Source organism: Emys orbicularis, chromosome 13, assembly GCF_028017835.1.
Source record: "Emys orbicularis isolate rEmyOrb1 chromosome 13, rEmyOrb1.hap1, whole genome shotgun sequence".
Classification (NCBI taxonomy): domain Eukaryota; kingdom Metazoa; phylum Chordata; order Testudines; family Emydidae; genus Emys; species Emys orbicularis.
The window spans coordinates 36,606,191-36,623,915 of record NC_088695.1 but is presented as its reverse complement, the minus strand read 5'-3'; the positions used below and the strand labels follow the sequence as shown (position 1 = coordinate 36,623,915).

Genomic DNA, 17,725 nt, shown 5'->3' with positions numbered 1-17,725 from the left:
ACAACTATCACATCAAACAAAGAGTCCAGTGGCACCTTAAAGACTAACATTTATTTGGGCATAAGCTTTCGTGGGTAAAAAACCCACTTCTTCAGATGCATGGAGTGAAAATTACAGATGCAGACATTATTATACCCTAACCCTAAGCCCAAATTGATGGTGTTAAATTTGCAAATGTTATAGACTAGGACATTCTATAACAGATTTAAAAGTAGCCATACTTGAACAAAAAAACTTCAGAAACAGACTTCAAAGAGAAACTGCAGAGCTACAATTCATTTGCAAATTTAACACCATCCATTTGGGCTTGAACGGGGACTGGGAGTGGCTGGCTCACTACAAAAGCAGCTTTCCCTCTCCTGGAATTGACACCTCCTCATCAACTATTGGGAGTGAACTACGTCCACCCTGATTGTATTGCCCCTCACCCCTGTCAACACTGGTTCTCCACTTGTGAGGTAACTCCCTTCTCTTCATGTGTCAGTATATTTATGCCTGTATCTGTAATTTTCACTCCATGCATCTGAAGAAGTGGGGTTTTTTACCCACGAAAGCTTATGCCCAAATAAATCTGTTAGTCTTTAAGGTGCCACCGGACTCCTTGTTGGTTTTGTGCATACAGACTAACACGGCTACCCTCTGAGACTTGACATCAAACAAAGCAACTCGAGAGCTGCAGGAGAACAGGGACAAAGCTGGAGCCTCACCCTTACGATTCGGTTGCTAAATGCAGAGTTAGGAACCTAAATAAAAGGAGCCTGGTTTTCAGAGGTGCTGAGCACCAACGCACTCCCATTGGTATCAGTGGGGTTTGTAGGAGCTCAGCACCTCTGAGAAGGCGGCCACTATTTAGCCTGAATTTGGGTTGAGGAGCCCAGGTTCACTCGTGTTTCAGTTTGGATCTGGATTTCACAGCTGGGCCCTTCCCCAGTCACCAGCTCCAAGTCCAGACACCCCTGAATTCTGAGGAAGGCCCCATCCAGACGTAGAGCTGGGTTTGATCGCTTCAGCCCAGCTCTACCCAAACCTGAAAGTCCCACCCAGGTCTAATTCAAATCCAGGTGCCAGGAGAGGCCACGAGTCCTGAGCCCAAACGCACAAAAGCCAGGACCTTTCACCATGTAAGTACACAGCGAGGGAACCAATCTAACAAACAGCCGGAGATAAGAAATCGCTTTATGGGAGGTGAACAATAGGGAGAGGAAAAGGCTGTGAATAGGTCCCGACCTGAGTCATGGTGTCGCGGATACAGAGAAACTATCCCTCTTCCCTGATTTCTGAACCATTCCTTGTTCCCAAGGTCAGTTTTTGATTTAGTCGAAGGTGAGGCAGTGGGAGGGGGAGATAATCAGCTGTTGACCGAACAGCTCAGCAGCTAGGTGGGAGATTGTCCAGTCCACTGGCCGTGGAAGAGGTCAGCTGCTCAATGCGCGCAGAGAGGGGGGGAGTTGTCAGGTTTGAAGATTGGGAGAGTGGGGTCGGGGCAGGGTGCTTGTTGAGGGCTGAGGCGTTGGATGTTTGCTGGGGAGGGGGTGGCAGCTGGGAGAGGAATTCACCAAGGGGCTGTAGGTGGGGAGATTCAGTTGCTTGTGGTGGGGGAGAGACCAGGTTGGGTCTTTGCTGAGGGGTGGGGAAATCAGGTTGGCTGCTTGCTTGTGGACAGGTGGGAGCCAGAGGTGAGGCTTGGTTCTTGTTGAGGACTGGTTGGGAGGGAAGAGGGGCAACTCCAACACTGGGCCACTGCCCAGTTATTTTTGCCCACTAAGTTGGTTGGCTCCCCCGCCTTCCGCTGCAGCGAAGGGAAGGGCGCATGGAGAGTTCTCTGGGGCAAATGGCACAGACTGGGAGAGGCAGCCATCATCCGAGAGCCTCAATCACCTTATCACACCAGAATCTCAACTGCCAATTAGTTCCACGCTGAGACGTCATCCTGGGGCATTTATCTGTGGAGGGAAAGGTGTGGGGCTGTACTGTGGAGTGTCTTAGGCAACAGGCATTCCACAGAACCCTCTTGGACAAACACCAGAGCTTGGCCTCCTACTGTCTTGGCTCTGATTTACAGTTTGACTATGCAGATAAGCTACGGGCTGTCTCTGAGACTTATTAATGCTGAGTGCACACAGAAAGCTGTTAATCAGAATGCTGCAGATAATGGAGGGGGAGAGGTTATTTCTGGTATTAATGACTTTGATTCAGCCCGGGAGCAAAGAAAGCCGTCTCTATGCTAGAAAACTGCACCTGTTTAATGAAATGGACTTAAAAACTGAACTCATTAATCCGGTGCAACCCCCAGTGTAGACGCACTTAAGTTGGTTTAACCCTGGCTTGTATCGATTCAACTTGCATCAATCCGTTTGAAAGCTAGGGGAGATATAGTTAAAGAGATGCGCTTTTCAACATATACAAGGCCAGAATCTCAGGGTTAAGCAAAGGTGAACCAGTTGGGTTTCAGAGTTTGTAAACTCCCAGCACTTTTCAAGTGTTGAGTTTCATGAAACACTTTTGAATACTGTGAAACCTTTATTTTTAAAACCTTAAATTATTATTCCTCAAGGGAACTTTATTTACTTCTTTTCCTTCCCTGGGGAGTGTTCAGATCTGGGGGGTTGATTTGGTCTATTTGAGAGGCTGATCACCCAGTTCCAATCCCCATCCAAAGCTGCGGGGAGGGCAGGATTTGTTGCTCTGGTTCTAAAGGTAGAATCGAGGATTTCAGCAAAGCCAGTTCCCATCTTTCTGCCCAGGAGATACCCACACCCAGCTGCAGAAAACCTAAGCCTGTGGTTTTAAAATCCACAGGAGGGCTCCCAATATTGCACCAAGTGCTCTGGGAAGAAGATTCCAGGTTTGTTATTATCCTACCCAGAAATCTGTTTTTTCTGTTAAATATATAGGCTACCAAATGGCATCTTTGGGTAGCCCAGTGGCCCGCTAAGCTCTAAAATGGGCATTAGGAAAGGAGCTTGATTACCTATCTAAAATGTTGATTGCCCATACATAAGACATGCCATACCAGAACAGACAGTGGTCCATCTAGCCCTGTATCCTGCTCTGGCAGTGGCCAGTACTAGATGCTTCAGAGGTAGGTGCAGGAAACGGTGTGGTGGATAGTGATGAAATAACTTGTTGATAGGGGAAATCTTCCTAATCCCACCTCCCCATCAGTTACTGGCTGGCTTATGCCATGAAGCATGATGGTTTATAACATGCAATAATATCTTAAAACGCCATTCCTAGGACAGAACTTTGGGGCACTTCCACTCTTGACTTTTTGACAAATAAATAATTCCTGTCCTTGTTTTCTGTGCCTTAGCCAGTTTCTGATCCAGGGCAGTACTTTGCATCTCACCCCTTGGCTCCTTCCTTTCCTTATCAGTCTCTTGCGGGGGACTTTGTGACTCAGAACTCAAGTATGTTGTAAAAGTGACAAACCCAGAGCTGCAACGCTAGACATTTCTGTTCTTAATAACCTCTCTCCCGGTGTCATTTCACCTGTATCTGCACCCCATTGCACTTGGACTTTCAGGGAACACAAACTCAGCTAAGAACATACACTATTGTCCCTGGCTTCCAACCAAAAACAGAGGTCAGCTCACGTTTACCAAAAATATTCCAGTGGCCTAAAGAAACTCACCTTCAGTAGGGCTGGGAGCATACAGCAGACTGAGAACAAGCATTGTAAAGCTCAGATCAAGATGAGCCCAAAGCACACTTGAGGATCTGAACACCCCAAAACTTTGTGCTATTGGAAATTCAGATGTGGTTCTGAATTCTTCCTTTGGAGCCCATCTCTCATGGCAGGCAGTGATACAGGTAACTAATCTTCAGGTACTCCTGTGGTTCGGTTTGGAGATGCGCCTAAGAGTTTGCGTGTTTATCTGATCATATGTCTAGCCATACTGTGCTAAACACCTCTCCTGACCACCGTCTCCCAAGATTCACCACTGCTCCTCCTGCTTCTGGTAAGCTTGGAAATACCTTGAGACCAGTTTTTTCCATTCTGAGCCAGAACCTCAGCTGATACAAACTGATGTAGCTCCATTGATTTGAAGCTGAGGATCTGGCTGTGTATCCCAGCCTTTCCGCTTCCGGAACCCAAGAGAACAGCTCAGAGACGTACAAACAGGTCTCTAAAAACCCTCACACTTTGCAGACTCAGGTAAAATGAGTCCTGGATCCAAACTCACAAAAGCCACTTCCCTTTTGGCCCGTTTCTCCAGAGAGGCTCCAGAGAAAATGAAAAATGGTGGGGGGTGAGGGGGTGCAAAGAGATCCAAACTTTTTTTTTTTTGAACTTCAAAACCAGTTCAGCTGAGGTTCATGCTGAGACTGGGGAGAAAGTTCCGATTGTTTTAGCCAGCCCAGTTTGCCCATCATCATCATCATCCCCCACCTGGAGCTCCCTCGAGTGCATCAGTGAGGGAGAAGTGGCTTTCAGACACCGCGGAGCTTCAAAAGGCATTAGTCACTACGGCTTGCGGTTTTCACCAGTCAGCACATCCTGTGCAGAGAACTAACAGGCAGTTGACATGGGCTGGCCAGGCAGGTGTTTAAGAGGGTTGATTCCTATTGGCTGCCATCTGCCGAGCTAATGAGCCTCTCAGCGAGGTCATTAATATAATGACAATAATATTCCAAAAGTAAACAGGCAAAAATCAATGCGCTGTGAGAGCCCAGGTTACACTTTCCAGTTGGCAGCCCTTGCCTGCCTGCCGCAGCTCTTCAGAGAAGCCTGGAGAGGGCCAGGGCCAAACAGCAGTCATTGCGGGGTGTGTGTGTGTGTGATTTTAGCTTTGCGTGCCTGGAGAATGTAAAACGGGTCCTACCAGTTGCTGCTTCCACCCTGCGGATCTCACCAGCCCGTGTGGAGGTAAGAACGTATCAGAGAGCTCTGGCCACTATGGACACCTCTTCTCGGCTTCTCCTTTCTCTGGCTCACTCCTGGGGATCGGCGGAAAGGTTGGACATGGAGGCCTGGGTCTGGGACCATGTCCCCCGCAAAGCCAGGGTGGATTTATCACCCCCCTGACAAAGTGAGGGGTTGGGTTTTTCTTCTCACGCTGTGGATCCCTTTCGATCAGAATGAGATTTGCCCAGTGAGCAAGCCCCTGCCTGCCCAGGGATCTGCTTTCCCCTGCTGTATTTAAGCTGCCTGGAGCAGCTGAATCAGCCTGGCTCCATTGCTTGGAAGACACTTCGCATGTGTATAAATTACCCCACTAACAGAGCAAATCATGCTGGGTCTTTTAGGATCTAGCAGGGTCTTCTCACCTGCTTTGAACAGAACATTTTCTTAGCCCTCAAGGGCTGCATCGCAAGATCTCCTTTAAGCACCATTTTAAACATCATTTGACTGCATTGTCTCTGCCTCGGAGGCAGGGCCGGCTCCAGGCACCAGCGTAGCAAGCAGGTGCCTCGGGCGGCCAATGAAGAGGGGGGCGGCACGTTCAGCCGTTCGGCAGCAATTTGGCGGCGGGGCGGTCACTCCCTCTCGGAGTGAAGGACCTGCCGCCGAATTGCCGCCCTAGAATGAAGTGGCGGTAGAGCTGCTGCCGATCGCGATCGCAGCTTTTTTTTTTTTTTTTTTGCTGCTTGGGGCGGCAAAAATGCTAGAGCCGGCCCTGCTCGGAGGCTGTTCTTCTCCCACGATTCTTGCTGTAAACTACAGCTAGGTCCAAACTGAAAAGTGCCCTGAAGTTTGGGCGTGCTCAGATCTGCGGGGGTTGATTTGGGACTTTCTCTGTTCAAAATCTACCGTCTCCTAGGGACAAGCTCCAGGTATTTATTCTACCGTCTCCCACTGCATTTCGAGGGGGGAGGGAGAAGAGTTTTCCAGCTCTGCCTCCTTCCTGAGATATGACTTGGGGGTGGGATGGGGGGAGAGGGCAGTCAGGATCTTTTGCTGACAAACCGGTGCAGGCCCGGGCAAGTCTCACACACCTTTGAAAGTCCCAGTTCTGCTTTATGCTCCTCGTACACATGCAGGTTGGTTGTCTCATGCATTCAATAAGAATAGCATGGTGTAATTGTCAGCAGAGATGGGCCTCAGTCGAAATCTCACAACCAGATAGCCCTGAACTTTGGAGAAGTTCTGATCCGGATCCAAACTTTGCGGCCGATCTAGATACTTATCATGAAACAAGCTGAAAACCTGGTTGCAGAGTTGGACTTGGAAGAAGTCTGGGGAGCAGGGTGTGAATAGTGCTCCCTGTCTTTGGTACCCCACCCCAATACCTCAAGGTACCTTAACCAACAACAAAAACTTCAGCTGGCCTCACAGTGCTTCCAAGCACATGTGATGGTCACATGGAGTATCCAGACTTGACAAAGGGCCAAGATCACACATGCAGAATGTAAAGGATAATGCATGGAACATGCCAAACTGCCTTTAACCCGACATCTATGTTTTCATCTTTCCTTCATTCTGGGGGGGATCTTTGCTGGTAAGGGTGAGGCCACTTTTAACATCTGACCCTACAGCTGAGAGGGTCTGGCAGCAAGCCGTTTCCTCCTTCTCTGATCCCGCTGCCAGAGAGGAAAGATGAAATCCTCCCGCGAGCTGCAAAGCATGCACAAGGGGTGGAGGCCCCAAACGAGGAAGGTCCCCAGGGGCACTGGCTTTTCTTGCACTCAAGGCTTGTCTTGGGAGGATTTATGTAGATAAATTGTGCCAGGGACTAAGCTGAGACCACCAAACTCATCTCACGTGTGACTTTATCTCCATGTGAAGCCAAGTGGCTCAGTATGTAAACAGCAGCAGCCCCTAACATCCTTTCCATCAGTGCTCTTATTAATCCCCATTTGTTTAACCACACAGGGGATCCCAGCGTGAACTCTTCTTCCGACCAGACCGCAGAAGATCGTGGCTGCTGAGATGGCTGGCCAGGAAGCCACACGGCAGAGGCACCTTAACCAGGATACTGATGGCAAAGAGTCAGCATCAGCGGAGCCCGAAGCCTGGAAGATCCGCTACGAGAAGTGCTGGCTGCACCGGCGCTGCTCCTCGCTGCTCCACAAGGACAAGCAGGCTCGGCAGGCCGGGCAGCTGTTCTCAGGGCTGCTGGCCATGAACGTGGTGTTTCTGGGCTGCGCCTTCATAAGCAGCATGATTTTCAACAGGGTGGCAATTACCTTGCGCGACGTCAGGATCTTCCTTTCCATCCTCAAGATCCTGTCTCTCTGCTGGATCATTTACTACTTGCTGTGTACCAGCAGGAAGCCCCATGCTGTGCTGTACAGGGACTCCCATGCCGGGCCAGTCTGGGTGCAGGGTAAGTGCTGCACACAACCCTCTTACCTTTGTTCAGTGCCTCGCACTCAGACCACTTTACACACAAGGGACCACTTCACCCACCATCAAAATGCTGCCACCTCTGGCACGGCAACCCAGCATTTCCTACCGGTTAGAGCACAGAGAATGAGGCGATCTGGGCTGTCTGCCACTGTCTCAAGCTGTGACCTTGGGCAAGTCACTTCATCTCTCCCCCCACCCACCCCCACCCTTCACCTCCATGTCTCAGTTTCTCCATCTGAATGACTGGGGTCATACGACTTCACTGCCTCCCCAGGGTGCTGGGAGGCTTCAGGTCCTGGATGTTTGTCAACTGCTTTGAGACCCTCTGATGAAAAGACACTAGGGAAGCGCCAGGCTGTTGTTCTAAGACCAGGAGCCCAAGACTCCTGCATGCAGCTGGAGCTCCGGGAGGAATTCAGGACAGCAGGGTGTAACTGTCCACCTTGGAATGTAGCCAGGAAACCAACCACATCATCCTTCCTCTTGCAAAGCGAGAGCCTGGGGACCTCGCGGGGGTCTACACTGCAGTTCAACACCTGCGGCTGGCCCGCATCAGCTGACTGGGCTAGCAGCGCTCAGGCTACAGGGCTGTAAGATTGTGATGTCCATGTTCAGGCTCCGTCTAGAACCCAGCGTCTGGGACTCTCCCCATTCACAGGGTCTATGCTGCAATTTTATAGCCCCGCAGCCTGAACCAGAATCAGCTGCCGGTGTTTAATTGCAGTGTAGATCTACCTTTAGTGATCACCAGTGGGACGGACACCATTATAGCTAACAGCAGAGTACTGTCCGCCCCTTCATGCCATGCCGGCATACTGGCTCATACTGATTCAAAAGGGAAGATTTCTGCTCAGCAAATCCCCTTCTTGCAGCACCGGGGTTTTCCTCGTGGAGCTCCCAGCCAAGTGCTGACCAGCCCAGCCCGCTTTAGTTGATGAGATGACACATCCAAATTGCTCTGTCCTTGGTTTATTAGGGCCTTTAATTACTGCACTGTCTCAGGAGTAAAATGAAGCTCTAAGGGACAGATTTTCAAAGGGTATTTAGGCACTTAACGATGCAGTTAGGTGCCTAGGGGAATCCTTAGAAGCCCCTAACCGAGTTAGACACCTACCGCCCCTTGATTTCAATGGGAGTTAAGCAAGTTAGGTTGAAATCAGTGGAAGCGAGGGACCATGCTAGAGCTGAGACACATTTTTTGGCCAAATAATTTAGCTTATTTGCCAAAAAATGCAGTTTCGGGGTTGGCTGAAACTATTCGTGAAATTGAGTCAAATTTGGCGCGTAATTCTGGAAGGAAAACAAAGTCTAGATGTTTTGTTGCAACATTTTCAGAACTAACCACTTTGATTTTTTTTTTTGTCTCCAAATGACGTTTCATTCGGAAGCTGACCCAGGTTTTTTAAAAAACAAAAGAAAAGGGTTCAAACACTTGAAAGCCAAATGAACACATGAAAGACGGTTTGTTCCAAATGAACTTGAAACAAAAACATTTTAAAAAAAATTTTTGGTTCAACCACCAAACTGAAAACTCAGTTCTTCACTCAGCTCTCCACCTAAGCTGCTGAGAAGCCCAGTAGGTGCCTCTCTCCATCCTTAAACACCTAAACAGCTTTGAAAATTTGACCCTCCAAGCTTTACTGAGCGATATCCAGCGCAGCTGGATTTCTAGCCAGAAATCCTCACTCCCAGTGACCTAGTCTCTAATGCAGCACCTTGTGCAAAACAGGGGATGAATTCCACCTCCCACACATGTGTAATCCAGGTGAATGGCGTGCGTTGTTCAAGTAGCTTAATTAGAGACTGAGCCAGTATTGCCAAACCCAAATGTTCAAAAATCGTGATTCAGCGATCCCCACCCCACCCCCCAAACAATCATGGGATTTTCAAATTTTCCCAAATTTCAGGGCACCTGGATCCAGGATTTGAATTCAGGCCCACCCCCGAAGTTCCAAAACTAGAACTCGCCCAGCCCCACCGAGCGCAGGAAGCATGAAAGCAGGAGATGTGGTGATGGTTACTAAACCTGCACCACTTTCAGCTTACTCCATGTATGGACCCTTGCTCATTTGGTTCGCTGATGGTTTTACTGTTTGGACAGGGTCTCTAGTGCTGTTTGGAGCCTGCACCATCCTCCTGCATGTGTTCAGGATCGGATACATTGTCAGCCACAACCATTGCAAATCCCAACTGGAAATCCTGTTCCTGTGCATAGAAATCATCTTCGTTTGCATTCAGGTATGGAACGTCATCTTCTCTGGAATCCAGTCACTCTGCCGTATAGCTGGGAGGCAGGGAAGGGAGGAAGAGAGAGCTCAGAGGTAGGGGTTTCTTGTTAAAGGTATTTTTAGTATCAGTTATTGTTTTAAATACCAAACCACATACAGTGCCAATACATGTAGCACAAATAGTACTCAAAGACATAAAAGTAAAATGAAATCATTTCTGTGATAAAAGACAATAAATCGATCATGGAATTTAGCGGAAGTTCCCCTGCTTCCTTCTGCAAAGTCAGTAAAGGGACAGAGATAAGTGAAAATGTGGTACATTACCCCTCACCAGCCCAGACAGCTGTCTCTGTACTAACGTCCCCCAGGAAGCTTTTCCATTTGAAATCAGGATTTCTCTCTGTTTGCAATTGCCAAACCCTAATGGCAAAATCAATTGCCCATTTAAATCATTTAGATGTGCTTTGCAACCAGAAGTTCTGTGAACTATGACATCTCTGTGACCTAAAACCATATATGCAAATTCCCCAGATTCTATCAGATGCAAACTCCTGTGCCTGGCAGAGCGAATGGAAATGTATTTTCAAGTCTCTCTTTTCGGATTAGATTCGTACGTACATGCGCCCTCACATTCACACACGTACACAGTTACATGTTAGCCAGACCTATGGTACATCTGTGCTGCATGCTTCCTTTGGCGGCATGTTACATACCTGTGTAGCCCCCCTAGCATGGGTATAAGTAGCAGGGTAGACCGTGAGGCACAGCTTAGGCAAGTAAAGACACCCCTGAGAGTGCAAACCCTACACGTTCTCTACTCTGCCTCCCTGTTTACACTGCTATTTTTAGCAGTGGAGTGTCTGCAGCCTCCCTACTGCTGGAAAGGCTCCAGCCAGGGGGTTTCGAGGTTGCTTCCTCCCCACCAGAGCCTTTCCTCACCCAGTGAAAGGCTCTGGCAGCAGGGAGCTGCTGAAGCCTTCTTCCACTGCCAGAGGCTTCCACCGATGCATGTTGTTCCACACTACTACAAGTGTGGACACATCCCTGCTTTTCACTGTGTGTGTAGCTACACGTACACCACATACCTCCAGCACTGGTGTGTAGTGTAGATGTAGCCAGATATATTCCCTCCCCCCCCATTAATAGGTATTATGCACATGGTATTAATACTGTGTATGTTATTCTCAATATTAATGTTGGGCAGTTCTGCTAACTGACTCGTATTCAGCTCACTTCTGTCATGCTATCTATCTATCCCACAATGCTCTGCAAATCTAAACGTCGCTTTTGGCATTAGCAAATAGGAAACCTGTCAAGGACAAGATACCCGAACGGTGTGTCCTAGTACAGGCTGTATTGTGACTCCATGGCCCCTCCTAGCCTTTGGAATGTGGGATCCAAAACAAAAGATAAGGCAGGAAGAAGTTAATACAGAACAACAGGGTAAAAAGCTGACTGGTGGATTTTAGTCTTGGGTGCTATATAAAGTGCTTTTAGTTTGTAAACCAGACGATAAATATGGCCAATTGAAATGCCTACTTCGGAGCACCCCTTCTGTGTAAGGTGAACTGCAGGCTGTCAGAGAGCTGCTTCCTGGAAAGAGCAGAGCAGTAGTATTAAATGGCTACGCTTGGTTATTTGGTCTCTTGAATATTATTTGCAATATCAAACCGCAAGTGTAGTCAAGCAGCTGGCTGCACTTTAGACAATACATGTTTGCCCATGTGCAGATGCTGCAAAATGGATGCGTATGCACACATAAGCTCAAGCACTCCTGCGCCCATTCCCACTCAGACGCTTGCATTTGCACAGGCTCCCGCTCACACACATCTGCACACGCACCTGTTGCCAGGTTTACAATAGGTTCATTTGATTGTTTCTGTTGCTTTCAGACGTACCTTTTATGGCGCCACTGTAAGGACTGTACCCAAGTCCAGCACAACCTCACCAGGTAGGACGAGAGAAGGAGGGGCCTTGTTTAATAGCCCTTCATATTACTTTGAACACTCCCATACCAGGCCTTTCTGACTCCACTTTCCCTTCCTCAGCAGCCCTCCCAGGGGTGCCTTATAATCTGCATTTCAGCTTTAAAGATCTTTGTTTCTTAAAACTGAAGGATTTTATATTTAAATGCAAGGCAGATCAATTTGTCACACTTTCAAACGGGCCTCGGATGGGCTTTGCCTTCTGAGCCATCTTCTTGTTTGGTCTGTGTGGCATCAACCGGTTTGATTTCCTAATCCCATCTCCAGTCCACTTGAATTTCCTCAGTGGAGGATAATGACCTAGTCAACATGAATAGGAGGTTGTGGATTACAGTGGAGAGGCACAATCCTTGCAGGTAGACATATAAAACTGCAGGACCCACATTAGAGCTGACATCCATGCCAGTGCTGGGGGCCAGCGGGATTACTGCCAATTCCACCAAGCAGGAAAATTCATCTTTAAAGGATGAGAGATTTCACAAACCAACCCCCAACCTCAAGAATCTTTCTACTGCACGTGCTTGCTGAGGCACTAGGTTTTGACTTGACCTCGCCCATTTTCATTACGTCTACATGGGTTAGTCAGCTTTCTTCCGGCCATCACATGTTCCGGTGACAGCTGCAAGCCCCAATGGGCCCCTTGCACAGTTCGCAACTGGTTTAAGAGTTCAGGTGTAAGTCTAGTGGACGTGAGAACCTGTGCAAATTACTGCAAGTGGGAATGGCTATGACTGTGCAGGAATGGGTGTGCTTATGTGTGCAAATATATGAGTGTGCATGCCTGAGTGTATGCATAAGCACAGGTGTGGGTGGGTGTGCCCATGTGAGTCCAGGTAGTACCACACGGGTTGGAGAATGTGTGTGCGCCATAAAGCAAGGAGGAGCTAAAGGCAAAAGACCATAACAGATGGTCTCAGGTGACACGTTGTAAAAGTGCTCTTCCCCTTTTACAGATGTGGGCTGATGCTGACCATGGCCACAGATCTCCTCCTCTGGCTGTTAGCGGTGACCAACGACTCTGTTCACAGGGAAATTGAATCTGCACTCAAAGGTCTTGTGCAAAATTTTCCAGTCATGGCTCATTCTTCAGTGCTTCTTAATAGCAACAGGTAGACGGGTAGGCTGGAGAATCCGCGAGGTCAGCACTAGCCCTTGGCCCCAGCCATTCAGTTTTCTGGATCATCTCCACTGGGATGCATGGCTTCACTAAAGCACAAGGAGTTGGAGTCTATTTTTCCGGGGAAAGAGGAAGTTTTTCTTAACTGCAGGTTGAGGTCACCCGTAGAGATCTAGATTTTTGGATGATCCGTACTACCGTTTGTGGGTCATTTGGAACATGCTGATTTGCCTGGAAAGCTATTTAGCCACTAAACTTTGGAGATAAAGAGGTCTCCTGGGAGAAGGTCTAGGTAGGGAAGGAAAGAGAATACATATTACACACAGGGCAAGGGCTACACGTAGTCATGGTCCAGGACTGGGTCCGGTCTCTCCTTCCAGAGAGAGAGAGAGAGAGATACCCATCAGTTCCCTACGTGACTAATTCATCATGACACGGCAGAAACCTCAAACCCTCAGGACGATGTTGTAGACCTTTACCGGGGTCTTAACCTCCCAGATGCATGTGAAGAGAGTTTAGTGGATTGAGCAGGGAGATAGGAACCAGAAAAGCCTTAGCACTGATCCTGGCTTTGCCATTGGCTTGCTGTGTGGCCTTGGACAGGTGACTTCACCTGTCTGTGTCTTGTACAAATGGAGAAACCAATATTTCCCCCCTTCCAGGGTGGACTGGGAGGGCTGATTAGTTAGTGTTTGTACCGGGCTTAGAGCATGGGAAGGGCAAAATATTATTATTCTGCCCCCTCCCGGCCAGTCTTAAAGGCTCATTTGGCTTCATGCAGGTCATTAGGCTTTCTGGGGCAGGCAGGTATGTAGGACCTCACTGCAGGTAGCCAGGAAATAGACAAAAAAAAATTTCCCAGGCTATTCGTGCCTCCCAAATGACCCCCTTCCTCTTCCCTCACTCCAGGCAACGAGTCCAGCTCATGCACGTGTCCAAACACAATAGCCTGCCGTGTCTTCCAGAAGGGCTACATCTTGCTGTACCCCTTCAACACGGAATACTGTCTCATCGGCAGCTCCATGCTGTACGTCATGTGGAAGAACGTGGGCAGGCGCATCCCTCCCCACCACACCATTCATGCCCAGCCCAAGTTCAAGCTCCGTGGTGTCATTTATGGGCTGGTGCTGGGCATATCTACATTGTTCATTGGGATCTGCATCTTCATGACCTACCAGATCGAGGCTACCAGCTCAGCGCCTAGGCAGGAGACCCTTGTGCTGTATTATTCCTACTACGTCGCGCTTCTGCCGATGATGACTGTGGGTGCCTTGGCTGGGACTGTCATCCATGGCTTGGAAGAGCGTGAGCTAGATACTCTGAAAAACCCAACCCGAAGCCTGGACGTGATCCTGCTCATGGGAGCAGCCCTAGGCCAGATTGGCATTTCTTACTTCTCCATTGTCGCCATTGTGGCCACCAACCCTGGAGACCTGCTAAACAGACTCATCCTGACCTACGCGGTCAGCCTCATCATTCAGCACATCACACAAAACATCTTCATTATCGAGGGGCTTCACCGGCAGCCTTTGGTGGAGGATCCTGATGCCAGCCTGGCTGGGCCCCACACACAGCACTCGGGTCCATCCAGTGAAGAGACGGCCATGTCACACACCAGCCAGGAGCCCGCGCCACCCCCTGGCAACAAAGAGACTGAAGCAAAAGAAGGTGAGAAGCGTGAAGACTGTGACCCGAGAAGAGTTTACCCACTAGAGATAAGACAGGAGATCAGGAGGGTTTCGCATGCCTACAGCCATACCTACGGCCGCCTGAACTGGAAGAGGAAAGCCCTAAAGGAGATCTCAATCTTCTTGGTCTTGTGCAACATCATAGTGAGTATCTCTCTCAAGCTGCCTTCTCTACATCCCGGGCCTGGAATGAGAACAAGTATACCCAGAGAACACCTTGGTTCTACATTCTCTCTCTCTCTCTCACACACACACACACACACACACACACACACCCCTGCCCACCCCACCTTCTCTTTCCTTTGAGCCATCCATTTCGTTCATCCACATTCCCTAGGCCTGCTAGTAAACTCTTACACACCAGCACTGAGGCTCATGCTACAGTGCAGACAAGGTTTCCTGTTAACCTCTCACTTCCTTGACCCTAAAATATCTTTTTAAAGCGAATGACTCCAGCGTGGCTGGATTTTCTGTACATGGGTCGGGGGGAGATTTTCACGGAACATAGGCAGCTAAAAACTCCTCCGATGCCCTGATTTTAGGTATATTAGAAGTTATTAGACACATTTGGTGTTGAATAAAAAGTGCCTAACTAGGAAAGTGGGAAGCACAGCGGATAGTAGTGGGTCCTTGTCATCAAGAGTCTCCAGTATTAGGACGTGTCTGCAATGACATCTGTGCCCACACAGCTAGTTACAACCCATTTCCATTGAACAGAATAGGCAGGACCTTAACCACATCCTTGAACCGTGATAAAAACTTTGGACAGAGCTATAACATTGGCTTGAGGATGCGATTAAAACTTAGGTGGCTCCCATCTGTCACGGTTTCTGCTGTCCCTTATCAGAGTGTCTCTGAGTGCACACCCACGGGTGTCAGGCCTTTACCACTCCCCAGGTAGAATTCTGCAGTCCACCCACTCGTAGACCAGGGTGTGGGATACATCCTCTGGTTACCAACTGTGACTGATTCTGCAGGTCCAACTGGGGCTGGCCCGTGCAAGAGTGTCGCGTTGGGAGCATTTGCCGGAAAACAGAAGCAGCTTCTTCAAAACAAAGCGTGATTTATTCTGCCCCCAAAGGTACACAGTGCTAACAGAAGTAGATTTAAAAACCTACTTGCATAGTCCTTTACCCAAGTTCCACCACTCCAGCCAAAGCTCCGGCAGGTCCGGCTGATTCCCCATCTCGGAGTTGGGAGAAACAGCTCAATGCTTCCAGCCCGCTTCCTCTGCCTCTGAGTCCTCTCAGATGTTTCAGTGACACATCCTGGCCAGCCTTTCTCAGCTCATCCCATTGCAAAAATCCCTCCTTTTCGGCAATGGGCACCTTTTTAACAGCCCTTTGGATCCCAGGCTTAGCCTTGGGAAGAGTGAAACATCCTAGCCTGGATGAAGTCAGTGAGGTAACTTCTGCTCCCAGCTGTTGGCCCAGCCTTTGCGATCTTAACTCCGTTGAAGCTGAGGACCTGAAAGGCTGTCAGTGTTTTACCTGGCCTGCTCAGTTCCATAACTCCCCCTTCACAGCCGCCTGTGAGTTAGCGCTGTGCACGCAGTCAGGCCACAATACAACAGGGAAACCGAGTCACACAAAATAGTCATAAAAATGCTACATTTTCCAAGTTCCTCATGCCAGACACACGAGAAAAGCTGAACCAGGCTGTGGGGGCAACTGTGTTGTTACTGAGTCTCCAGACGGGGTTATATTAGAGACACGGTTTTACTTGGCAGAGACTGCAGTAGTGTAAGGGGAGGAAACATCCCTCTGAGATGTCTTCTGTTAGGGAGAGGACTTGCTCTGTTAATCAGAGATACCCCAGTGACTGCCTCAGCCAGCCCTGCGTCCATTCAGCACCATAGGCTTTTGAGCATACCCAGTGCCATGGACTATGCTGAATATATATAGGACAATGGTTTTCAAGCAGGGGTACGCATACCCCTGGGGATGCACAGAGAGCTTCCAGGGGGTACATCAACTCCTCTAGATATTTGCCTAGTTCTACAACAGGCTACAGAAAAAGCACTAGTGAAGTCAGTACAAACTAACATTTCATACAGACAATGATTTGTTTATACTGCTCTGTATACTATACACTGAACTGTAAGTACAATATTTATATTAGAATTATATGGTAGCCATGAGAAAGTCAGCAATTTGTCATTCGAAGTGTGCTGTGACACTTCTGTATTTTTATGTCTGATTTTGTAAGCAAACCGTCTTTAAGTGAGGTGAGACTTGGGGGTACACAAGACAAATCAGACTCCTGAGAGGGGAACAGTAGTCTGGGAAGGTTGAGAGCCACTGATATAGGACACCCTAACCTCCTCTGACCTCTGCTCTTTGTAACCACCCTTCTAGCTGTGGATCATGCCCACATTCGGGATGCACCCCGCCTTCGAGAACGGACTGGAGAAGTCGTTTTACGGTTACTCCACCTGGTTTGCCATCGTGAACTTCGGCCTGCCCCTGGGTGTGTTCTACAGAATGCACTCCGTCGGGGGGCTCCTGGAGGTTTATGTGTCATCCTGAACCAGGTCCAACCCTCCCTCGCCCAGTGGTGGAGGGAGAAATGGAGCTGAAGTCACACAGCAGTAGCCGGATGGGGGAGACCTGGGAACAAAGACACAGATACTGCCAGCTCACTTTCATTTTGACTTTCACTTTGGCTCCTCTGAGCCCTATTTCTCAAGGAGTTTCAGATGAAAGGGAAGTTGTTTTGTGTTTTGAACACGCTGGTGTCAACTTTCTCCATAGAAAAACAAAACAATCTGGACTGGTCTGTAAAATACTGTACTGCTCAATGGAAACAAACTAGTGCCAGAATAATAGGGATAATATAGTTACTGCACTCAGGACACTCCACCTTCAACCCTCTGAACATAAGAGCAGCATCATGATGCACAGACTGAAATGCACTCCACAGAACCTCTGAAATCAAGGGCAGGAACCCTATCAGCAATCTGAGGAAGAGGCCACAGAAATACCTGAAGTACATGCCCCAGGGTCAAGCAAAAATGAACAAAAATGCCCACTTTTTACATGGATGTATGGAAGTACAAGGTTCATATGAGCACCTATGGAGCGGGGTGTAGTGGTTAGAGCAGATCTGGGTTCTGCTCCTGATTCTGACACTAACTCTATATGTATCCATGGGCCAGATGCTCAAAGATATTTAGTTCTTTAAGGACTTGTCTACACTCGAAATGCTACAGCAATGCAGCTGCATCTGTGCTGTTGTAGTGCTTCAGTGTAGATGCCACCTATGCTGGCAGGAAGGGTTTCCCCATTGGCATGGGTAATCCACTTCCCTGAGAGGCGGTAGCGAAGTTGACAGAATTCTTCTGCCAGCCTACCGCTGTCTACACCAGGGGCTAGGGCGATTTAACTTTGCCACTCAGGGGGGTGGATTTCTCA

At 48.7% G+C, this 17,725-nt stretch overlaps 1 protein-coding gene across 1 annotated transcript; it reads left to right on the top strand.

The window, feature by feature from the left end:
- Positions 1-3,071: 3,071 nt before the first annotated feature.
- On the top strand, positions 3,072-16,840 carry OTOP3 (otopetrin 3). Its single transcript, XM_065415322.1, has 7 exons — positions 3,072-3,082; positions 6,850-7,271; positions 9,396-9,532; positions 11,415-11,473; positions 12,461-12,558; positions 13,534-14,456; positions 16,670-16,840. The coding sequence occupies exons 1-7, from the start codon at positions 3,072-3,074 to the stop codon at positions 16,838-16,840; spliced, it is 1,821 nt and encodes a 606-aa protein (XP_065271394.1).
- The last annotated feature ends 885 nt before the right edge of the window (positions 16,841-17,725 follow it).